Source organism: Mesoplodon mirus, assembly GCF_964341445.2.
Source record: "Mesoplodon mirus genome assembly, chromosome: 19".
Classification (NCBI taxonomy): Eukaryota; Metazoa; Chordata; class Mammalia; order Artiodactyla; family Ziphiidae; genus Mesoplodon; species Mesoplodon mirus.
This window is the reverse complement of record NC_138995.1, coordinates 57,775,812-57,800,748: the sequence shown is the minus strand read 5'-3', so window position 1 is coordinate 57,800,748 and position 24,937 is coordinate 57,775,812. Positions and strand designations below refer to the sequence as shown.

Below are 24,937 nucleotides of genomic sequence, written 5' to 3'. Positions count from 1 at the left end.
GCAGGCGCGAGCAGGCTCAGGGCTCGGGGGCTCTCCCCCAGCAATCCCTGAGCAGGTCCATGTGGAATAAGGCTGCCCCCGTGAGCAGGCGCGCGGCGAAGAGGTGGCGGCAGGGCAGACGCCGGGCGGCATGGATGGAGCAGCTGCAGCGCGTCAGGGCTCCGTCCAGGAAGAAGTCCGAGGTGCCGTCCTTCAGGGCAAAGCCAGCTCCTGTCCAATGGAAACCGCGGGTCCCGTGCTGCCGGGCGAAGGCCAGCTCTTCGGCCACCAGCTCTGCCAGCTCTGGCCCGCAGGCCGCTCGGAACTTGGCCAGGGGCTCCCAGTCCACTTCCTCCTCCTCCGAGGGGCAGCAAGGCCTCTTTGATTCCCTGGGGCCTTCTCCTCCGCTTCCTTCCTGTGCGCTCTCTCCGGCCGCCAGGTACATCCTCCTTGTCACTGCCCACTCTGGGTCACCCTCCAACACAGTCCCCACGGGAGTGCTGCACGTGACTCCATTCCCCAGCCCTAGACGGCCCCCTGCTGTGTCCCCACACTCCATCCCCTGCCCTCCTCTGCTCCTGGGGCCCCCAGCCTGGGCTCCCTCTCCATCTCCATTCTCCAGGCCTGTCACCCTTGTGTCCCCCAGCTGGACCAGAACTACATCCTCCAGGTCCCTTCTTCTTTTGACATCCAACCTCACTGCTCGCTCTTCTCTAGTCTCTGGCCCTCTCTGCCTCCCATCTCCCCATTGGGGCCCCCTTAGGTCTCCGTTCTCGGGGACCAATTCCGGGGGCTTCTCCACATGGACCCTCCTCCAGTTTCTGACCTCCAGCCCCCTTTCCTTCTCTGCTTCCAAATGCGGCCCCTTCCAGTCTCTGGTTTTCGGTCCACTTACCCTCTCATCGTGCACCTGGGCCCCCCTCCAGGGGCTCCCGTCAAGACTGCTGGTTCTCTCATAATCAAACAGGGTCCCCCTCCCGTCTGGGGTCTCCAGCAGCCTAATCCTTCCATCCTCCAGCTGGGCCAGCCTCCAGGTATACTCTTCCAATCCTCTCAACCTCTGGTCCTCCACCTGGGCCCCCCTCCAGATATAACCTTCCAGTCCCCAGTCTTTCTCACCCTCCAACGGCCCCCCCCTCCAGTCTCTGATCGCGGGCCCTCTCAAGTGCTCGTTCTCCAACTGGGACCCTCTCCAGACACTCCCCTGTAGCCCTCTCACCTTCTGGTTCTCCAAGTGGACCCCTCTCCAGTCTCGGATTTGCAACCCTCTCCCCTTCTCATTTTCTACCTGAGCCCCTTCCCGGTCTCTGGTCTCCAACCCTCTGGCCCATTCCTTCTCTAACTGGGCTTCTCTCCGAAAACTTCCTTCCTTCCGCGCCCCGCCCCAGTTTCCGGTTTCCACGCCCTTCATCCTCTCGTCCTCCACTTGGGCTCCCCTCCCCAGCTCACCCTCCAGCCAAGGGCCCCCATCGTCGGACACATCCGGCGCCGCCTCCCCAGCCGCGTCGGCCCACTGCATGGCCACCAGGTCGCGAAGGCACTGCGCCACGCTGCGCGAGGGGCTCAGGCGGCGCAGCAGGCGTCGGCGGTGGCCGCGCACCAGGGCGCACGCGTCCAGGTCGCGGGCCGCCTCGAAGGCGCGGAAACGCACCCACATGTCCCGGCGCGGCGCCCAGTTGCGCTCGAAGTAATCGACGAAGGCGGCCGGGCCGTGGGCGCGCAGCTCGGCCAGCGCCTCGGCGTAGGCGGCGGGCGACAACGCGCCCGCCAGGCGACACAGGCGCGGCCACAGGCCCGGGTCCTCTCGGCCGGCGCCGCCCAGCTCCTGCGCCTTGCTGAAGAGCGTCTCCAGGCCCTGCGCCCGGCAGATCTGCACGCGCGCGCCCGGCAGCAGCTGGCGCACGGCGGGCAGCTGTGCCGCCACTTCGGGCCCGGCCGTGAGGCAGCGCACACGGCCCTTGACGTCGGGCGCGCTCTGCAGCAGCGAGGCCAGCGCGAAGCGCAGCAGGCTCGGAGTGCCGGGCCGCGCCACGCAGCAGGCGGCCTGACGCGCGCGGCCCGCGCCGTCCACGCACAGCACCGCCAGCAGATCCAGCGCGCCCTGCAGTCCCGGCAGCCGGTCCACCAGGAGCATGCGCGGGAAGCGCCGCAGCATCGCCCGGGTGCGCGATGTCAGGAAGAACACGGTCTCCACCACCGCCTGGTCCTCCACGAACACCAGCTTCACCTGCGGGCGGGGGCGGAGAGGCGGGGAAAGAGGTCAGGAGGTGTCCGGGGTCGCCCCGCCCACGACTTCCCACTCGGGGGAAACGGGACTCCGGTCATTCATTCTTTCTTACGTGCGTGCATTTTTGACCAGCAGGAGGCAGTGCAGGGGAATGATTAAAAACGCGGATTCCGGATTGCCTGGGTTTCCCATGCCGGCACCACCACCTAAGAGCTGTGTGGTTTTGCCCACTAGACAGCCTCTCTGAGCCTCAGTTCCCCCTACTGGGAACTGGGTATTCATTCCTTCCTGCGGTCAGAGGCACTCTAGGGCAGTGGTTCTCAAAGTATAGGTTCTGTGGAGCAGCAGCGTCAGCATCGCCTGCTGGGACCTTGACAGAAATGCATATATTCCCAGGCCCGCCGCAGCCCTGCTGAGTCAGAAGTTCCCGGGGAGGGGCCCAGCAATCTGCTTTGACAAGCCCTCCCGGGGATTCCCACGCACGCTCAAGTTTGAGAGACACTGGTCTAGAAGTAAAGCGCATAGACTGGAGCCAGATTGCTTGGGTTTGAGTCCCGGCCTCACCGGCGCTTTTAACTACGTGACTTGAGCTCTCTGTGCCTCAGCTTCCTCCTTAACCTCCTCGTTTCCCACTTTCCCCTTCTGGGAACTGAACAGTCATTCTTTCATGCATGGAGTGTCGGGTCCAGCATAGCGTCTGGAGCCAGTCGGCCTGGGCTGAGACCCTGGAGCCCCCATTTCCTGGCTGTGTGGCTTTCCGCAACTTCCCTGACCTCTGTCTCACTTGCAAAGTGATGATGATGAGAGTGTGATTGGACGGATGAAATGAATTAAAGCATTTGGAACATTGGCACAAATAATATTACTATTATTGAACAATACTCACCCAACAAATAGTAAGTGCTCTTGAAGTGTTCCTTATTACCATAATTATCATCCCTGCTTAAAGACCACGTGCTTGTAAAGGTCTTCTCTGACCATCCCATCTAAGCGGACACCACAGCTCTCTCTGGATGCTTCCGGCCCTGGCACTTACCACCCTGAAGCATGTTACATCGTTATCTGCTGCTTTGCTTATTGCCTGTTTGCCCTCCCTAAGATGTAAGCCCCACAAGGATATTGCTTCATTTAACGTTTGCATCCCTTGATGCTTTGAATGGCTCCTGGCCTGAGCCACAGCTCAATACATCCCGAATGAGTGTGTGAATGTGTGAATGTGCGGTGATATCCACTGGCCGTGTCTCTGAAGTGGAAGTTCAGGGAATCCTGGCTTTGAATCCTAGTTCTGGATCCTGGTTTTGTCTCTTCCCAGCTGTGAGACCTCCGGCAAGTCACTTCCCCTGGCATTTTTTTTTGGCCGCGCCGAGCTGGCTTGTGGGATCTTAGTTCCCCAACCAGGGATCAAACCCAGGCCCCTGGCAGTTGAAGCGTGGAGTCCTAACCACTGGACCGCTAGGGAATTCCCTCCTCTGGCATTTTAGCTTCAGTTTCCTTTTATGCAAAATGGGAATATATGTCTATTTAACGCTTGTGGTGAGGCTAAATAGAGATTATCCATGTCCAAAGCTTGGAATGATGCCTGGCATGTATCAAATCCCAGCTATCATCATCATCTCCCTTGAGTTCTCAGCAGCATTCAGTACAGTGACCCTGTCCCCTTTCTGGAATGTCGGTCTCTTTTGGCTTCTGTCACCCTGAAAAACTCCTGGCTTTCCTCCTTCTTCCCAGCCATCTCCTCTGCAGTCTCCTTTGCTTGCCCCTCTTCCTCTGATCCACCTCTAAATGTTGCTGCGCTGCAGAGCTTGTCCAGTCCCTCTCCTCTCCTCTCTCGTGTCTCTAGGCTCAGCCAAGGTGATCTCATCCAGTTACATGGCCTTTAGCATCTCTAAGCTGATAACTCTCAGTTCTGTATCTCCAGGCTCCAGACCCACCTACTAACCTGTCTCTGCAGCAACATGGACCCTTAGACAGCTCACGTGTCCCTTGAGACTGATGGCCCGAAGGCACCCTTGATTCTCACTCCCCACCAACCTGCCCCTCCTTGGTCGGCCGTCTCTTCCTCAATGGCTCCACCACCCACTTTATAGCTCAGGCCCCGGCACTCAGGGCTGATTCTTAGCTCCTCTGCATGCAGTCCATCCCCAAATCCTAGCAGCGACGTTCAGAATCTGACCCCTTCTCCCCACCCCCACGGCCACTGGTCAGAGCCATCACCATCTGTCACCTGGATTATTGTAGTTGCTTCTGCCTGGGCTCCCTGTCTCTCCATGTCCCCCACACGGCTGCTGGGGGGCATTTTCAAGACTCTGACCAGATCAACCCCTCCACTCCTTAAAAACCTTTCCCAGAATTTCCCATCACCCTCAAGTCAAATCCAGAGTTCAGGCCACAGCTGTGCACTGGGCGATCAGGCCCTTGGGCCTCATCTCTGTCCCTCTCGTCTGCCTTGGCCTCAGCCACTCTGGCCTCATTATTTTTGCACAAAAGCCACTTAATGGGGTAGGGAGATTAGCAGCGATGAGCTAGGGTCCCCTACACCAGGCAGATGGCTAGACTGTTTCAGCCAGGCGCTGCAGAGCTGGCCCACAGCTGCAGAACCAGGATTGGAATACAGTTTAAACACAGATCTCTCCACAAACCATTCTGCCATAATCGGACCTCGTCCTATGAAACCAGTTAAAATGCAAGGCACAGTTCTCCACTTTCAAGACCAAAAGAAAACAAAAACAAAAAACAAAACCCAAAAAGTCAACAACAACAAAACAACTCTATTAAGAAAAAAAAAAAAAGTCTAGTGGAGTCTAAAAAGAGCAAGAAAATTGCTTTCCTCACCCTAAAATTATACATTCAGCATCTTAAATAGAAGAGGCATTCAATAAATTTTATAGAAAAGCCTAGTCAGCTTACCACTGAATTGGTTACAATACCACTATCGTTTTTTTCAACCATCATTAATTTTTACACCTACTATTACTTTATGATTTAATTTATCTTAGCAGATGTTTCCATCTAGGATGGTTCTGTCCAATACAGTAGCGATTTACATTTAAATTAAGATTTAAAAAGATATAAAAATTCACTTGCTCAGTCACACTGGTCATATTTCACTGCTCAATAGCCACGTGAGGCTAGTGTCTACTCTATTGGGCAGTGCAGATAGAGGACATTTCCATCACCACAGAAAGTTCTATTCGACGGTGCTGGCCTAGAAACTAACGTAAAGATAAAAGTCATCGTATGTTAACTAGACTTACTGGGGCGATCATTTCACAATATATACAAATATCAAATCATTATGTTGTACACCTGAAGCTAATAGAATGTCATAGGTCAATTACATCTCCAAAAAAAAAAGTCCTACTGTGTAGCATAGGAAATTATATTCAACATCCCGTGATAAACCATAATGGAAAAGAATATAAAAAGGAATGTATATGTGTGTATAACAGAATCACTGTGCTGTACAGCAGAAATTAATACAGCATTGTAAATCAACTATACTTCAATTTGAAAAAAAAAATTTAATAGGCATAATGGGTTTTAAAAAAAAACCTTACATGTTTCTATAGTATTAGGTAAGTTCTTACCTTTTTCTCCTTGGGAAAAGGAATAAGAGAAAAGTAAAAACACCAAAATGTATTTGCCTTGAGACTTTCCTGGAGCTGGCCAGCACTTGCCTAATTAGAAGCTGACTTTCATTCTTAAAGAGAAAACTTAGATTTCTGATCTTGAGTTTTCTTTCTAAAGAGGGCACATAAGCTTTTCTTGCACAGCCATTTGCTCATTAAACGGCATTTACTAAGCACCTACTATGTGCTTGACACTGTGTTAGCCTTGAGGAGACAGAAGGGACTGAATGAGGCAGGTGCAAGTCCTGTCCTGTTGGACTGGCCAAGTCTCCATGAACAATAACACAACTAATGTTGCTTTCAGCCGAGAGGCCCAATGACTATCGGATAGTTAAGGGTTCCTGGACCCTGGAGCCAGACCGTAGGGATCCAGATCCAGGTTCTTCCTCTTACTAACTGTGCGGATTTATGCATCAGCTGTGTGACTTAGGGAAAGCGTCTGAACTTCTCTGTGCCTGAGCTGTTCCCATCCACAAAGGTGGGGAGTGTAACTGCATTGACCTTATAAAGTTGCTCTGAGGATTAAATGGGTTAATCTGCATGAAGCATGGAGATGAGTGCCTGGCACGAGGTCAGTGTGTATTGAGTGATAGCTGTTATTATTATTATTATTATCATCCAAGTGTGGAGGACATGCTAAAGAGAAAGGCTAATGGGACAGAGGTTGGCGTGTGGTTGCTTGTGGGATCTTAGTTCCCCGACCAGGCATCAAACCCAGGCCCACGGGGCAGTGAAAGCACCAAGTCTTAACCACTGGACTGCCAGGGAATTCCCAGCGTGGGGTCCTCTGACTGAGAGAGGGTGATTGCTGAGAGGGGACCATTATTTTCCTTATATTGCAGATAGGGAAACTGAGGCTGAGAGATTCCAGGTTTGCTGTAAAAGATTAACTCAGCAGGTCTGGGTTGTCCAAACCCCACACCTTCCAAAGGAAGGTCTGGTTCTTTCCTGACTCCTAGGAGACAGCTTCTAAGCCCTTGGAATGTCCTGCCCAATAGAGCGTCTTTGTTCACTTGGGGGGCTTGGGCCACTCTAAATAGTCTCTTGCTAACAACTGGTTTATAGTGGGGGCCTTGGGCTTGACCTCCAGAGGGGCTGGAGACTGAGGTCAGCCACTCAGGCAGTCATATCTACATGACCAAACCCCAATAAAAACCCTGGACTCGAGGCTCGTGTGAGCTTCCCTGGTGGGCAATACTCCGTGAGTGTTGTCACACACTGTTGCCGGGAGAAATAAGCACTGTCCATATACCTCCACTGGAAGAGACCACTGGTCTCTCCTGGACCCCACCCCATGCGCCCCTTTGCTGATTGTACTCTGTATCCTTTCACTGTAATAAACTGTAACTGTGAGTATAATGGCTTTGCTGAGTTCTGTGAGTCCCCATTGAACCTGAGGGTGGTCCTAGGGTCCCTGACTACACCAGGGAAGTGACTTTCTCCAGATCATGGTGCTAACAAGCAATAGGGCTGGGATTCAAGTCCAGGTCATAAAGGATGGTGGTGGGGGGAAAAGACAAGGTGTGGACGGAGATGTGTGGGTGACACTGGAGGGGTGTGGTGACATGTGATGAAGGTGGGAGGGGGATACATAAATGAATGAATTTCTTGGGCTTCCCTGGTGGCGCAGTGGTTGAGAGTCCGCCTGCCTATGCAGGGGACACAGGTTCGTGCCCCAGTCCAGGAAGATCCCACATGCCACGGAGCGGCTGGGCCCGTGAGCCATGGCCGCTGAGCCTGTGCGTCCGGAGCCTGTGCTCCGCAACATGAGAGGCCACAACAGTGAGAGGCCTGCGTACCGCAAAAAAAAAAAAAAAAAAAAAAAAAGAATGAATTTCTCTACCAAATATTTACTGAGCAAATCAGACATGCCAAGTGCTGCTCAAGCACTGAGGAGGGCCAATAAGACACCTCTGAGTGGGAAGAGAGAGCCTGCAAACCAAAGATGAATAAATATGAACAGGAGATTTCACGTGTGTAAAGTGCTGGGGAGAACTAACCCCCCAGTTCCAAGGCATTAACTCTTTCAACCTCCACAACAATCAGGCACAACAGGTCCTGTTATTACTACCCCCATTTTTCAGATGGGGAAACTGAGGCACAGAGAGGTTCAGTTGCTTGCCTGGGGTCACACGCGTAGTAAACGGCAGAGCTGGGATTTGAATCCAGGCAGTTTGGGCCCAGGGCCTGTGCAGCTGACCACCAGACTCTTCACAAAAGTGATTGCATGGGCCTGACACACAGGCTTCTGGGTTGAGGCGTAGAGTGGATGGTGGGGCACAAGCGGGGATGGAGCAGCCCAGGGAGGAGCCGACTGGAGGATGGGAATGATCGTGGGTACCGTCTTAGACACACAAATCGGTGGCACAGGGATGCATTAACTATAGACCAGATTCCACAAATGTGGACATCAGAAACCATGCCACACAACACTCCCTACCCACACCTCTTCCTATATTCAGGCACACAGCCTCCTTTTTCATGTGAACAGGATACTACTACTCTCTAGACTGTTCCCCCGCAAAAAATGAGGGAATAAAAATAATAGCTAAATAGCTAAACCATATAGAGCTTCCTACTTTCCAGGCACTGTTCCTTACACACACACACACACATACACACACACACACACCCTCACACAACAACCCTAACAACTATGAGGTAGTGTCTATTACTATCCCCATTCTATAGATGAACAAACCAAGGTCTGGAGAAGTTACATAACTTGTTCACAACTTACTGGATGTTCCCCAGCCAGGAAATGGCACAGCTAGAATGTATGTAAAGTTTTTAGTGTATATCTGTACAAATAAAATCAAGTTTTTAGCTGTTACTGTATCACCCCCAAAGTGGCTGGCCTGATGTAAAAATAGGCTACTGGACACAGAGAAGATTCCCTTGGGGAGCCAGGAAGAGGCAGAAAGGCTGAGACTGAGCCACAAGAGTCCAGGGTAACTACAGAGCAGGGGAAACACAAGCCCCAGATTCAGATAGGGCTCTGGGAGACCCTCAGTGAAACAGTTCTATAAGCCTGTGGTTGTCTTTTTCCTTGTGCCAAGTAATGGTGGGTTTCTCCTGTCCTGGGCACTTGGCAGGACTGCATCTCTCTGCCCCCCTGCAGTTCTCCACGGTCACGTGACTAGCTTTGGCCAGTGAGCAAGAAATAAAGTTCAGTGAGGTAAGCCACTGAGATTCCAGGGCTGGTTGTTACTAAGGCAAAACCCAGGCCATCCTGACTGTCACGTCTTAGGACACTCATTGCTCATCCCAAATCTTTTTTTTCTAGAGAGAAACAGATCAGTGTGGCACATTGGGACTATTGTCTATTTTTTATCTTCTCTTTTAAAATGAATTATTCAAATGTGCCAAAATTCACAAGGTCCCAAAGCCAAATAATAGAAAGCTATCCAGCACTGGGTCCTCTTCCTACTTCTATTTTCTAACCACTCTGTTGCCATTCGCTATTCTTATGTCCATCCACATCTCTTGCTGTTCTTCTAGATTTTCTTTATGTGAATACAAGCAAGCCACCTTTATATTCTTATTTTCTCCGTTTTACACATACGATATACCATGTACATTGTTTTGCTCCTTTTTTTTTTTTTTTTTTTGTAACTGAGAGATCTGTTCAGATCAGTTCCTAGAATTGTTCTCACTCTTGTTTAAAGCTACATAGTATTCCAGTTATGTAACCATTACCCATGGGTGGGGTTTGGTTGTTTCCAATCTTACTTTCACGAACCCCAATGATTAACCTTGCATGGAAATCATTCGGCATCTGTGCAACTACATCTGCAGGATAAATTCCCAGCAGTGGGAGAGGGAGTGGTCAAAGGGTGAGTGACTTGGTCATTTTGACAGATATTGACAGAGTCCTCTGCTGAGATTGTACCAGCTGACCAGTTAGTATTCTTAAAAGTAGCACACTCAGAACAACTTTCACCTTTCTCAGAAGGCAAAGTGTACACATGAGAGAGGGCTGCAACGTTTCTGTGCAAGATCCATCTTCACCCAGAAAGCCAGCTTGCTTGCTGGTTACTCTGGAGCCTGCCACAAAGGAGATGGGATTAGATGCCTCAGCCCATCATCACGGCCTCAGGGCAGATTATAAAAGGTTTTAACACCTCCTTAGTTGAAGCAGCTACTCAGTCTTGCCCACAAACGGTGGTTGTGGCTTTGGGGTACACTCTTCTTGTCTGATCCCCTCCCAAGACCAAGTGAACGACCTCAACACAGGGGGTCCCCGGCATTCAGCTTCTCAAATATAATCGCTCCTTCAGGAAACTGCTGGAAGCAGAGAGAATAATATCCAGAACTCTTTTGCTATATCTTATAAGTGAAAAAAGCCAGGTGAAACTTCCCTGTAAAGGTGACAGACTGAACACATCCTGCTAATTTCACTCCTTCCTGACCTTCAAGTACCTCTATAGAAACTTTTTTTAAAAAGTTATAGAGGCATTAGGAAAGGAGACAACAGGACCCAAACTTCAGAAGTTGGAAAGCAGGTGAACAAGCTGACCACCGCTCCCCCCAACAAAAAAGAAAACAAAAGCAACCTCCCCCAAAACCCCCATCAGTTGGGACCAATAGCAGAGTCCTCAAAAGGAACTGGCAAATCCCGGCAGTGCGGGGAGGTTAAAACAAAGGATGTGAGGGCTGTTTTAGAAGCAGTTAGATCTGTTAAGCTCATGCTTTTTCTCACCCCCAGGTGGCTGGAGATTTATTCTGTGGAGGCGGTAAAACAGAAAGGGTTGCTGGCCCTCGGGACATCGGGCCCATCTGCTGGCGGGGCATGGGGGAGTGGTAGTTCTGTGCATCTTGCTGATGGAGGGCCAGCTCCCCAGCTCTCTTCCCCAACATGGCTCCCAGAAGCCAGCAGCCTGTTCTTTACCTGCCAGCCAGCCAAGTGGTTGGAGTTTTCTCAGGGGGATTTGATCGGCCCCAGAGGAAGAACAAAAGATGCTACCATCTGGCACGCCCCAGTATACAAAGCAAGATGCAAAAAAAGTGGGTATAACGTGCTACCTTGCTGGGGGAGGGGACAAGGGGAAATAAGGTTAAAAATAAAGACAAGCAAATGTATCTGTGTATAAAGCTGTGCCGTTCCATCCAGAAGCCACTAGCCACATGGGACTGTCGAAATTTCCATTAATTAAGTTAAATTAATAATTCAGGGGACTTCCCTGGCGGTCCAGTGGTTAAGACGCCACGCTTCCACTGCAGGGGGTGTGGGTTCAATCCCTGGTTGGGGAACTAGGATCCCACATGCCGTCCATTGTGACAAAAAAAAAATTAAGAATTCAGTTCCTCAGTCATACTGGCCATATTTCAAGCACTCAATAGCCACACCAGCTACCCTACTGGACAGCGCAGACACACATCATTTCTAGCATCACAGAAAGTTTTACTGGACAGCACTGGGCCATAGAACAGAAAGATATATAAAAGATGGATAAGCCACTGATACTCCAGCAGCCTCTGAGGAGGGGCCCTGAGGGTCAGGAGGTGACAAGGGTACTTTTCACTACATACCCTTTTGTACCTTTTGAATTTAGGACCATGTGAATGTCTTACATATTCAAAAAGCCAATTTAAATTTTTTAAAAAAGGAATAACCCTTTCACTGGTCTGTCTCTTGGTTTTCTAGAACTTCTTCATTTCTTTTAAAAATATTAAGGTGGGCCAACATATGACTCTACAATCCCACTCCTGGGCATATATCCTAAGAAAACTCTAGTTTGAAAAGATACATGCACCCCGATGTTCATAGCAGCACTATTCACAATAGCCAAGATGTGGAAGCAACCTAAATGTCCATCGACAGAGGAATGGATAAAGAAGATGTGGTATGTATATGCAATGGAATGCTACTCAGCCAAAAAAAAGAATGAAATAATGCCATTTGCAGCAACATGGATGGACCAAGAGATTATCATACTAAGTGAAGTAAGCCAGACAGAGAAAGACAAATACCATATGATACTTATATGTGGAATCTTAAAAAAATGATACAAATGAACTTATATACAAAACAGAAATAGGGCTTCCCTGGTGGCACAGTGGTTGAGGGTCCGCCTGCCGATGCGGGGGACACGGGTTCGTGCCCTGGTCCAGGAAGATCCCACGTGCCGCGGAGCGGCTAGGCCTGTGAGCCATGGCCACTGAGCCTGCGCGTCCGGAGCCTGTGCTCCGCAACGGGAGAGGCCACAACAGTGAGAGGCCTGCGTACTGCAAACAAAACAAAACAAAACACAACAAAACAAAAACAGAAATAGACCCACCGACATAGAAAACAAACTTATGGTTACCAAAGGGGAAAGGCAGGGGGAGGAATAAATTAGGAGGTTGGGATTAACATATACACATGACTATATATAAAATAGATAACCAACAAGGACCTACTGTATAGCACAGGGAACTATACTCAACAGTTTGTAATAACCTATAAGGGAAAAGAATCTGAAAAAGAATAGATAATGTTTATATGTATAACTGAATCACTTTGCTGTACACCTGAAACTAACACAATATTGTAAATCAACTATAATGCAATTAAAAAAAATTAAGGTGGGGCAAATCACAGATCCAGGAGTCAAACTTGGTTTAGGCTAGATTTCATGACAGCGTGCAAACTGGGCGTTAAAAGGATGATCCCTTGACATTGAAGGCTTTCCATTATGAATATGCTGCTTCTTGCAAGGGCGACCCTACATAGGGTGTTTCCAGGGTACAGCTAGAACTGACCGGGAGGGGCCTGAACCTCATTTCCAAACTGGGGAATAGCTGAGTGGTGAAGAGCATGGCCTTGGATCCAGACTGTGTGGGTCTGAAGTCCAGCTCTGTGGTTAAGTAGCTGTGTGACCTCGGGCCAGTTACTTGCCCTCTCTGTGCTTCAGTTTCCTTATTTGTAAAGTGAAGATGAGAATGGTGGATTCCTTTCTCATAGTGTGCTAGTGGTATTTAAATGGATTACAATTTATAAAGCACTTAGGGTAGTGCCCAGCACATAGTAAGTGCCTGATAAACGTTTCCTAAATTATTATCAATACTATGTATGGATAGAGGGCTGGGTTTCTGTTGGTGGCTTGAAAGAGGGCTGGTTACTGGGTATGAGGTGTAGATGGGGGGAGTGCTCTGGACTTGATTCTGGAGAGTGGGTTCACGCCTCATCTCTACCCTGAGTTGGGACCTCTTCCATGCATGAGAGAAAAGCACAGCCTGAAGGAGAAACCGATTTTCTTTCTTTCCTTCCCTTCCTTCCTTCCTTCCTTCTTCCCTTCCCTCCAAGCCCACCCTAGCCCTGAAGTTGGATTAAAGAAGCAGAAAGATTCCTCGTGGAGGAGCCTCACCATTCCTCCAGCACATGGATCTCGCTCCAGCCTCTGAGCCTTCGCACTGGCTGTTCCTTCTGTCTGGAACTCACTTCCTTCTGAAGACAGAATGGGGGACCCCCTCCCTCCAGTCTGTCTCCTTTGCTTCACCATCATGTCCTCACAGAGGCCTTCCCTGACCACTCACATTAAAATAGCACCCTTACAATTGTCCACGCCCTCGCCCATTCTTCTTTACCATTCTCCTCTCCAATCCATCGTATTATGTCATGTAGCACCCTCCCTACTAAGATGTGATCTGGGGGGTGGGCACAGGGGTGTTTTTAACTTTGTGAACACTCACCAAACTCTATACTTATCATTTGTGCATATTCTATGTGTGTCGTTTCAGTTAAAAACAATTTTTTTTTTAAGTAGCACTTTCCATCACTCTGGATCCTCTTCCTCCTAGCCCCAACCCTAATGACCTGATATCATATTTGGATGCGTCTATGATTGGTTTCTCCCCGGACAACTGCAAGGTTGTAGTAGCCAATCACTGCAAGTGGCTATTTACATTTCAATTCGTGAAAATGAAATACCATTTAAAAATTCTGTTCCTCAGTCCTACTGGCCGCAGGGCAAGCGCCCAATAACCACGTGTGGCTTCGGAGCTACCATACTGGACAGTGCGGAATCACAAGGCATTCGCATCACCGCAGAAAGTTCTAGTGGAGGGCGCTGCCTTAGGGGATGAGTTCTCTGAGGGTAGGGACGGGGCCATATCTTGCAGGCGGCCGCCCCCGACCACCACCCCATGCCTCGATAAATCTTGAATGAATACGCGAAGGAATGAATGAAAGGCGTGAATGGATGAGTGGGTGGATGGATGAATGAATGAACGGCCCACGCGAGTCTTGGGCGTGCCTCTCCGCAGCCGCGCCCCCCCCGCCCCCCCCGCCCCCGCCTGCCTATCCCGAGACCCCACCTTGGCCTCGGGGTCGGTGCGGAAGAGCCCCTCGAGCACGTGCAGGGCGTCCAGGACGCCGTGGTCGCGGCCCTTGCAGTAGGAGAGCAGGCGGCGCACGTCGGCCGGGGCCACGAACTGCTTGGAGATCTTGTTGGTGGTGCGCACGGGAAGGCAGGCGTTGGCCAGCAGGTGGCCCGGGCGGAAGTAGTAGGCGAACTCGAGCGGGCAGGCCGGGTGTGAGTGGGTCAGCTGGCACTCTGTCACCACGAGGCGGTCCCGCAGCGGGCTCAGCTTGACGATGATGAAGGCCGGGCAGCCGGGCTGGGGGGACCTGCGGGAGGAACGACCACGGCCGCCAGTCACATCACCCTGCTGCCTGCCCTCTTCTGCCTTCTCTCCTCTCTCTCCTTTATTCTTATTTTGACTCTTTGACATTAAGAATTGTTTCAGGGGCTTCCCTGGTGGCGCAGTGGTTGAGAATCTGACTGCTAATGCAGGGGACAGGGGTTCGAGCCCTGGTCTGGGAAGATCCCACATGCCGCGGAGCAACTAGGCCCGTGAGCCACAACTACTGAGCCTGCGCGTCTGGAGCCTGTGCTCCGCAACAGGAGAGGCCGCGATAGTGAGAGGCCCGTGCACCGCGATGAAGAGTGGCCCCCACTTGCCACAACTAGAGAAAGCCCTCGCACAGAAATGAAGACCCAACACAGCCCTAAATAAATAAATAAATTGATTTAAAAAAAAAGAATTGTTTCAAGGAGGGGAAGGGATTCATTAGGAGTTTGGGATTAAAATATACACAGTACCATATATAAAATAGATAACCAACAAGGAACTATACTCAATATCTTGTAATAACCTATCATGGAAAAGAATCTAAAAGAAAGAATACATATATAACTGAATCACTTTGCTGCACACCTGAAACTAACACAACATTGTAAATCAATTATATTTCAATAAAAATTTAAAAAAATTTGTTTCAAACATAGAGAAGAATAGAGGGCCTTAAGAATATGCCAGCTCTGTGACCTTGGGCAGGTCCCTTCAGGTCTCTGGACCTCAGTTTCCTCTTAAAAGGGAGTAATAATCATCATACCTTTCTCATAGGGTTGTTGCGAGGATTAAAAGAATTGATACCTGGAAAGCACTGAAAAACACTGTCTGGAACATGGGGGAGCGCTGTACGTTTGCTAGAATTCTGCACCCACCACCCCCAGCTCTATTAAAAGTGAATGCATAGTTTATTATACTTACCTCAATCAACTTTAAGAAATGAAACATTTCATATACTCCTGTATCTGCTTTTGATTTAGTGATAACAACATTGCAAGCTGAGGCCTTCTGTGAACCCTGTCCCAACAAAGTCCCCTCCCTCCTTTTGACCCCAGAAGTAGCCGCTACCCAAATTAGGTATTGAGCATTCCCACATATGTTTTAATGTATCTATAAACACATGCCACGGAGCAACTAAGCCCGTGTACCACAGCTACCGAGCCTGCGCTCTAGAGCCCGCGAGTCACAACTACTGAAGCTTGCGCACCTAGAGCCCGTGCTCCGCAACAAGAGAAGCCACCGCAATGAGAAGCCCACACACTGCAACGAAGAGTAGCCCCCGCTCACCACAACTAGAGAAAGCCTGTGTGCAGCAACGAAGACCTAATGCACCCAAAAATAAATAAATAAATAAATAAATAAATAATTTAAAATACACGTTTTAAAAAAAAAACAGTGGAAGGTATGTTACCAGGTTTTAAAACTTTGTACACATGAAAAGGGGCTCAAACTCATTAGGCATCAAGGGAACACAAATCAAAACCCTAGGGTGGTATATATACACAATGGAATATTACTCAGTCACAAAAAAGAATGAAATAATGCCATTTGCAGCAACACAGATAGACCTAGAGATGATCATACTAAGTGAAGTAAGTCAGACAGAGAAAGATAAATATCATATGATATTGCTTATATGTGGAATCTAAAAAAATGATACAAATGAACTTATTCGTGAAACAGAAATAGACTCACAGACATAAAAAACAAAGTTATGGCACAGTGGTTGAGAGTCCGCCTGCCGATGCAGGGGACACGGGTTCGTGCCCCGGTCTGGGAAGATCCCACATGCCGCGGAGTGGCTAGGTCTGTGAGCCATGGCCGCTGAGCCTGCACGTCTGGAGCCTGTGCTCCGCAACGGGAGAGGCCACAACAGTGAGAGGCCCACGTACCGCAAAAAAAAAAAAAAGTTATGGTTACCAAAGGCAAAAGGGGGGAGAGGGATAAATTAGGAGTTTGGGATTAAATATACACGCTACTATACATAAAATAGATAACCAACAAGGACCTACTGTATAGCTCAGGGAACTATACTCAGTATCTTGTGATAACCTATAATGGAAAAGAATCTGAAAAAGAATATATATATGTGTGGGTAACTGAATTACTTTGCTGCACACCTGAAACTAACACAACATTATAAATCAAGTATATTTCATTAAAAAAAAAACAACCCTAGGGAGAGGCCACTTTACACCAGCAGTTAAAAGAGACTGATAACATCCACTGTTGGTGAGGACGTGGAGCAACTGGAACTCTCAGATGTCATTGATGGGAGTGTGAAATGGTACAGTCACTTTTGAAAAACTGAGTGGCAGTATCTACTGAAGCTGAGCATGTGCCTCCTCTGTGAATAGCATTTCCACTCAAGATAAATGCCTGCAGGGCCTCCCTGGTGGCGCAGTGGTTGAGAGTCCGCCTGCCGATGCAGGGGATACGGGTTCGTGCCCCGGTCTGGGAGGATCCCATATGTCGCGGAGCGGCTGGGCCCGTGAGCCATGGCCGCTGGGCCTGCGCATCCGGAGCCTGTGCTCCGCAACGGGAGAGGCCACAACAGTGAGAGGCCCGCATACCGCAAAAAGAAAAAAAAAAAAAAAAAAGATAAATGCCTGCAGATGAGCACCGAAAGATGTGTACTAGAATGTTCATAACGGCACCATTCATATTAGCCAAATACTTGAAACAACCCAAACACAGAATAGAATAGGAAAACAAGTTGTGATATATTCCTAAAAATAACATACTAATCAACAATAAGAATCAACAAACCATTACTCTCCCCCCAAACATGGATGATCTCACAAACTTGCTGGATGAAAGAAGTCTGACACAAAAGAAGACCCACCACATGGTTGTAGTTTATAGAAAGTTCAACAACAGGCAAAGCTAACCTCTGCTGGCCAAAGAGTGGACAGTAGTTACCCTGAGTGGTTATGGGGGGCGTGGTGGAGGGGGGAGCTTCTTGGCACTGGATGTATTCTGTCTCTTGTACTGGGTGCTGGTTACATGTGCATTTTACTTGGGGAAAATTCATCAAGTTGTACACGCAGGATGTGTGCACTTTTCTGAATGTGTGTTTTTAAAAGTATACTTGGGGGACTTCCCTGGTGGTCCAGTGGTTAAGATTCCATGCTCCCAAAGCAGGGGGCTTGGGTTTGACCCCCGGTCAGGGAACAAGATCCTGCATGCCGCAACTAAGACCTGGCGCAGCCAAATAAATAAATAAATATTTAAAAATAAATAAGTAGAAATTTACTTGGGAAATTTTTGTTTTCTAGCATGATGTCGGGCGGAATGATAGCCCCCTCAAGGATATTCACATCCTAGTCGCAGGAGCTGGGCAATGTTACTGTACATGGCAAATGGACTTTGCAGACATGATTAAATTCGGATCTTGAGATGAGGAGAAGATACTGGGCCCAAAGTAATCACAGGGTCCTTATAAGGGGAAGAGGGAAGCACAAACATCAGAGTCAGAGAAAGATTGAAAGATGCTACGCTCTTGGCTTTAAAAGTGGAGGAACAGGCTGCAAACCAAGGAAAGTGGGTGGCCTCTAGAAGCTGGACAAGGCAGCAAAACGGATTATCCCCTCAAGCTTCCAGAAGAAACACAGTCCTGCAGACACCTTGATTTAGCCCAGTGAGACCCATGTTGGACTTCTGACCTTCAGAGGTGTTAAGTCACACGTTTGTATTATTTTAAGCCGCTACATTTGTAGTTATTTGTTACAGCAGCAACAGAAAACAAATATAAGCATCCCACTCTATATATCCTTTTGTAGGTTGCTTTTTCACTCCTCAGCTCTTCAAGACTTTTACGTTTCATTACTTGCAGCCTGATATTCCTCTCTGCAACTCCGCCAACTGTTACGTTGTCTCCAGTTCTCCCTTCTTACAAACAACACTTGAGCGAACACTCTCTTATACATCTCTTTGTGTGTGAGCAAGAGTCTGTCCCAAACAGTGTTTCTCAAACTGAAGGGCATGGCCCATCACCTAACATCAATTTAGGGAGTGACATCCAGCATGGTAGAAAATGAAAGAGTACCGCAACTACTGAGCCCACGTGCCACAAACAGAGAGAAGCCCGTGCACTGCAACGAAAGATCCTGCGTGCCACAGCTAAGACCTGCAACCAAGACCCAATGCAGCCAAATAAATAAATATTTAAAAAACAAAAACAAAACAAAACAAAAAAAAGAGAATAGGGGAAAAGAAAATCAGAGTATATTTCCCTGATAATATTTAAATTGGCATCTGCTGTCTGAAAGCAGGTCCATGTTTCTTCAAGGGGAGGTGATATCAGCATTTTTGGTAGATTTCACGTTTATAGAGCAGGGGTCAGCAAACTTGTTGTGCCAAGGGCCAGACGGTAGATATGTCCTGTTGCTATACTGCAGTCACAGCCATGGGTGATATGTAAATGAATGGGTGTGGCTGTGTGTCATTAAATCTTTATTTACAAAGATGAGCTGGCTGCAGGTTGCATTTGGCCCAAGGGCTCCTAGTTTGCCAACCCTTGTAACATAGACCATCTGGGGCCTGGCATATAGTTAAGAAACCTGGCTCCCAGGGGGTAAATGCCAGTAGCACACCCCACACCCAAAATGCTCCTACGTTCTTTCTAAACAGTCTCTGAGGAGGGAGATCCTTCTTAGGATCCACCCTGAGAACCTCCAGTCTAAATACTTAGGAATTGTCTTTGTTAAATCAGAAGGGGATCCTTGACACACCCCTTTTCTCCTCTATGCACGAAGTAAAACCCTGGAGGCTGACAGATTTTAAAAATCTACATAAGCATTTAAGATATTTTGCCTAACTTAAAGTAAGAAAAATAATGCAAATTCAGAAAAATTGAAAGTGTAAAATCATTCTAAATAAAATACAAATGTGGAGCCACCATAATGGTATCAGATGCAACTCAAACAAATTTCCAACACACAGCCATTTCTGACCTACCAAAATGGCAAGTTCATGGGGTTCTACCCAGTACATTTGTCTAGAAAAATTCACGGGCTTTGGGGAAACTCTCTGGTTTGACCTCTTTTGGCCGTAGAACAAACGCCCTGCTCAGGGGAGGTTACTTCTTCTGGGAAGCCATGCATCTTACCAGAGAATGGCATGTCCCCTCTGCGGGTTCCCAGTATCCCACACAATGGTCTACGGCAGCCTCAATAGGCCATTTCTCTCCATCTATCTGGGGGAATAATACCCGCCCCCCCACCCCCGTAACTGTAAACTCCACATGGGCAGGAATTTTAGTCTGTTTTGTTTACTGCTGTATCCTCAGCACCTAGAACAGCTCCTGGCCCTTGGGAGGTGCTCAGTTCAGTAAACGAACGATGAGTGAATGACTGTATCCCCCTGTCTGAATCCCAGGTGCCCAGACACACCACTCATCACCCATCCCACCAAAACCACCCATCACAAGTCCTATCATGCCTATTAAACTCTCCAAATCGTCCACTTTTTTCACATTTCCATTGCCACCAACTTACTGTAAGTTCTTTCCCTCTTCACGAAACATCCTTTTCCCTTCATCTAGTTAACTCCTACTCATCCTTCACACCATCACTCCTCCAGGAAGCCTTCCCTGACCATCCCCAGGCAGATTCCATCACATATTGGGGTGATGGTTTGGTTGATGCCCACCTGTAATGAATGCTCCCCAATGAATGTGGAGTACTCCCACTGAAATCCCAGCATCTAAAACATATACATCCTGCACATAGTAGGTGCTCAAAACGAACCTCTTGGATGAATGAACAAACACATGGTACCTAGGACCAAAATATACTTAGGGTGTCGGCACATTCAACTCTCATATTAACGATCCATGATTGAAATAAAGAGAGGAGAGGGAGGGAGAGAGGAAGAGGGAGATAGAATGGTAATTAAAAACATGGGTTTTGTGGTCAAACTGTGTGGGTCCAAATCCTGGTTTTCCCTCTTAGCAGCTGTGTTATCTTGGGAAAATCCTTTAACCTCTTTGTGCCTCAGTTTTCTGGAAATTGGGGCTAATAATAATACTGACCTTGCAGGGTTGTTGAAGGATTCAATAAGAGGATTAAATTATGTATATGGTTAGAAAAGGGGCTGGCGCCTGGTAAACAGTTAGTTAAAAAAGTCGCTGCTATTTTCAAACATCTTTTTTTCTTCTAAAAGTACCATTGCTAGGACTTCCCTGGTGGCCCAGTGGTGAGGATTCCGGGCTTTCACTGCTGTGGCCTGGGTTCAATCCCTGGTCCGGGAAGATCCCGCAAGCCACACGGTGCAGCCAAAAAGATTTTAAAAGTACCATTGCTTTGTTTTGCACTCCACTTGTCCATTTCTTCTGGATCTTTCAGGTTCTCAAGATCTTTGTGTTTCCAAAGGCTGGTGTGTGTTGGGAAAGTTTGGCAATCCTGTTCTAGCAACGGAAGTGCCGTGAGAGGCTGGGGGAGAGTGGGAGAGCGCCGGAGCTGGAGGGGGTAAGAGGCAGGGACGGTGATTTGGAGATCACTGTGCAACCTCCAGGAAAGGCGGAAGGAGTGGCCGGAAAGATGGCCCTTCTGTGAGTTCCCTGGACCCTATCTCCAGCCACCTGCCTGGCCTCTGGTTTCTCTCCTCCAGTCCATCCCCCATGAGACCCCAGAGGGTCTTCCTACCCCCAGAGCTGACCCTGCTCACAGCCCTCCCAGGGGTCCCCAGTGCCCTAGGATAAAGTCCCAGCCCTTGGACTCAGCCCCGCAGGTCTGGGCCTGACACCATGCCAGCCACATGTCCTGCCTTTTCTAATATACTAATTCTCCAGACTGTCCTCGGTCCCTGGGCTGTGACACTGGTCAGGCCCTGCCTGAGCAGCTAGAGGGATGGAGGGGCTCAGAAGTGATGGGCTCCCCATCCAGGGAACATCCCACTGTCCACCCAGTCACCAGGCCCAAGCCCAAGGCACTGTCCTTGCCTCCTGGCTGGCCTGTCACTCCCTCCCATCCCTTCTGCCCCCTGGTTCCCCTCCGATATTTGTAGAGGGACAGTGCCTGCATGTAATATGTGCCATGTGTTTAAGTCAAATACTGACATACACAAATATATAAACAAAGAAAATCCTTCAAGGCTCCACTTACTGGTCACCTCTTCCAGGAAGCCTTCTAGATCCACCCTGGAGACTCTCAGTAGAGCTGACCATTCCTCTTTTATCCTCCTCCATCTCCCTCTTCAACATCTTTCTCACTACTTCGGGCCACTTTTTGGGGGGAGTGTGTCTTTGTCTCCTACATTAGATCCTGAGCTGCTCAAGGGCAGAGACCTGCTCTCTGGGTTCCACACACCCCTCGAAGAGCATGCCCACAGTAGGGGCTCAGTGTCTGTTGTTTTGCATTGGGTTCTGTTAACAAGCAGAGATTCCAGATTGGGCCTAAGCTTCCAGCAAGCTCTCGTGTCCTAGGTATCTGGGTGATGATGGGTGTTTGATCCTGTTCTGCTTCCAGATCTCCAAGTCTGTTTCCAGAATAAACAGTGAGTAAGCTACTGAGAACCGTAATTCTCACAATAAATGTTTAATTAACTGTGAGTGAGCATCACTGGTACCGAGTGCTCACCTGGGCTCTCTTCTGAATGACTGGCATGTATTCGCTCATTTAATCCTCACAAAACCTACGCGATCAATACTATGACTTCTCGCCTTTTCCCAGGGAGGCAGCTGAGGCCCAGAGAGGGGACGTCACGAGCTCAGTGTCACAGGCTGATCATCAGTGGAGCCATGGTGGGCACCCAGGCTGCCGGCTCCCTGGTCTGTGCTCTTGGCTCCTGTAACAGCTCTCCTGCACCCAGCCGCCCCGTGTTCCAGGCACTGGGTAAATGCCTTCCTGCTCACGGTAACCTCTTAACAGCCCCACGAGGCAGGTACTGTGCTAACCCCCTTTCAGAGATGAGAAAACTGAGGCTTGGAGATGTGAAGTCCGTTGCCCAAAGAGACCCACCCAGGAAGCTGTGGAGCCGGTCTCAAGCAGCCAGCAGGCAGAGCCTGTGTTCTTAAGTGCACCCCTCTGTCCATGGCTCCCATCCAAGGGTCTCCAACTCACACACAGACAGGGGCCAGATAGGCAAAACAAGGATGTAGCAAAGGATGAGGTGGCAGAGAGGAGTGGAGTCTGGGGCAAACCTGAGCGCCAATGCCCCGTTTAATTGGGGTGGCCATCTGCCACATGAGAACAAGGTCTCAGCCTCTTCCCGAGCTTGAAGGGAAGCTGGAAACCCAACATTGTATGGGGAATGTTTAGGGTTTAAAATTGGGGTCAATTAAAACACCCCTGGCCACTTGGGTATGTTTCCTAGCCCTCCTGGATTCCTCAAGCCCTTTGTAGCATTACAGTTGGAGGGAACTATTTGTGAGCTTTTTCATATCACGTCAGTCTTCTGTCCGGTATGAAAGTTCCAGAAGGGCGGGGAATTTGTCTGTCTTGCTAAACTCCCCACTCCCCCAAGTGAAATATCCCTAGTTCCCAGCATGGGACCTGGCCCTGTATTTACTGAATGGATGGATTTTTTTTTTTTTTCTATTTTTGTCCTGTGGCTTTCTCTGCAGCTCAGCCTCTGATCTCTTTGTAGGTGTCCCAAATCTGGCTCTCACCTGTTTTTCTGGCTGGCTGGTGTCTCTGGTGCCACGTCTCCATGTTTCTGGAATTTTCTTTTTTAATGTCTCTTGGTTGTGTGTGTCTATCTCACTCCCTGCCTCTGCACGGGTCTCTGTTAAAATCTCTAAGTGGAGCCCACCCTCTGTCTGTGCCTCGGTCCCTCCAGCAAACTGGCTCTGTCTCCATCTCAGGAAGCTTCCCTCCTTGACCCTCTCGGCTTCTCTTCAAGGTGTATTTAGCGGTTTTAGTTGGCACCTCTCCCCTCCCAGTCTCTGGGGTGAGGGCTCACTGCCTCCCCCTCCCCCGGGCCGCCCTTCCCCCCCAGCCCCCAGCAGGACAGGAGGCTCAGCTCACGCACCCCACGGCGGGCCGGCTGGGCGCGCGCACGTCCTTGCACACCAGCCGCACGTAGCTGTACTTCAGCACATCGATGAGAGTGTAGAGCGGGGGCGCGCTGGCCCAGCGGCAGCGCGCCAGGTGCATGGAGCTCTTGACGAAGAAGAGCGCCAGCCGCTGCTGGCACCACGCGTCGAAAAAGCGGCTGAACTCGGCCCACGAGAAGAAGGCCCTCTCCCGCAGCTCCTGTTCCTCCTGCCCCGTTGCCGTGCCGGGTGGGGGCTCCATCCTGGGGCGCCTGGGTGGGAGGGGTGGGGAGGACACGTGGATATCAGATCCATCCCCTCCCAAGGCGTCCTGCTTCCTCCATTCTCGGGCTGCCTCTTCGGTGCTGATGCCTCTATCCAGGTGGGGCCTGGGGCGGGATATACCCGTTAATCTCTATACATGAACCTCTAGCCCATCTTTGGCCTCCTTCTACCCCCCTGCTTTATTCCTGGGACAGCTGGAACCTGTCATCCTGATCTCTAACTCCAGTTCTGGTCACCTCCTCCATAAATGTGATCCCTAGGCACAGTTGGGGTCCCTCTCCCAATATATGATTCTTAAACTCAGTTGTGGACACCTCCTCGAATGTGTTCCCGGCTTCCAGGTAGGACCTCCTCCCCTTCCAGATGTGCCTCCTACATTTGGCGGTAACCTCTAGTGCCTCCATTCGTCTGGAACTCCCCCTTCCATGAGCGTACACAGGGGCTATAACCCACATCCAGCTGTGCCCGCCTCTAAAGATGCTCCATCTCCGGATGTGCTCTGCACATCCAGTCATGGACCCCTCACCCCCAGTCATATTCTTCATGCACCTGTGGCTCGCTCCTCCCCAGATGTGTCTCAGATACTGGGCAGCTGTTGCTCCTCTCCAACATGTGACCCCTATATGGGTTGCCACATCCAGCTGTGCCTCTGCTTCCCAGAGATGCTCCCATATCCAGACTTACTCCCCACATCTAGTATGGCCCCTTCGCGTACAGGTGTGTGCCCCATTCACTTGCGGCCAATTCTCAGAAGTGTCACCAATATTCATCTGTGGTCCCCACCTGCCCAGATGCACCGCCCAGCCCAGCTGTGGCCCCCTCCTCCCATCTACATCTATCATCCTCCCCGAGATATGGGTCCTCGTCCTAAACATGGCCCGTCGTCCTTAGATGGGCTTCATCACCCCAGATACTCCCCCACGTCCAGCTGCGCCTCCCTCCTCATGAAGCCTCTCCCAACCGGCTCCAGCCTCCGCAACCCCTCCCAGCCCCGCCTGCCTTGGCACCTCCCATCCCGGCTGTCCCACCCAGCTGTGCCTCTCCCCTCCCCCAGATGTGCACCCTTCCCGCCCCTCCCCACTCACCTACCCGCCCCGGAGCGGCGTCCACATCCCACAATGCCCCGCGCCGAGGCCCGGCCCGGCCCTTGCTCCCGGGGTGCCCTGCGCGGCCTCCCGCCTCTCTTCCCGCCGTGCGTCGCGCAGCGACTTCCACCGAATCTCC

At 49.9% G+C, this 24,937-nt stretch overlaps 1 protein-coding gene across 3 annotated transcripts; it reads right to left on the bottom strand.

Moving 5' to 3' along the window:
• ZSWIM9 (zinc finger SWIM-type containing 9) lies at positions 1 to 24,920 on the bottom strand. Of its 3 annotated transcripts, none has more exons than XM_082605944.1 (4): positions 24,803 to 24,920; positions 23,425 to 23,817; positions 14,134 to 14,446; positions 1 to 2,206 (listed from the first exon to the last, which is right to left on the bottom strand). In XM_082605944.1, the coding sequence occupies exons 1-4, from the start codon at positions 24,823 to 24,825 to the stop codon at positions 17 to 19; spliced, it is 2,919 nt and encodes a 972-aa protein (XP_082462070.1). In that variant the 5' UTR covers positions 24,826 to 24,920; the 3' UTR covers positions 1 to 16. The 3 variants fall into 3 exon arrangements, with proteins under 3 accessions (XP_082462070.1, XP_082462071.1, XP_082462072.1); XM_082605945.1 differs by having other exon boundaries at positions 23,425 to 23,700; XM_082605946.1 differs by having other exon boundaries at positions 24,799 to 24,858.
• Positions 24,921 to 24,937: the final 17 nt, after the last annotated feature.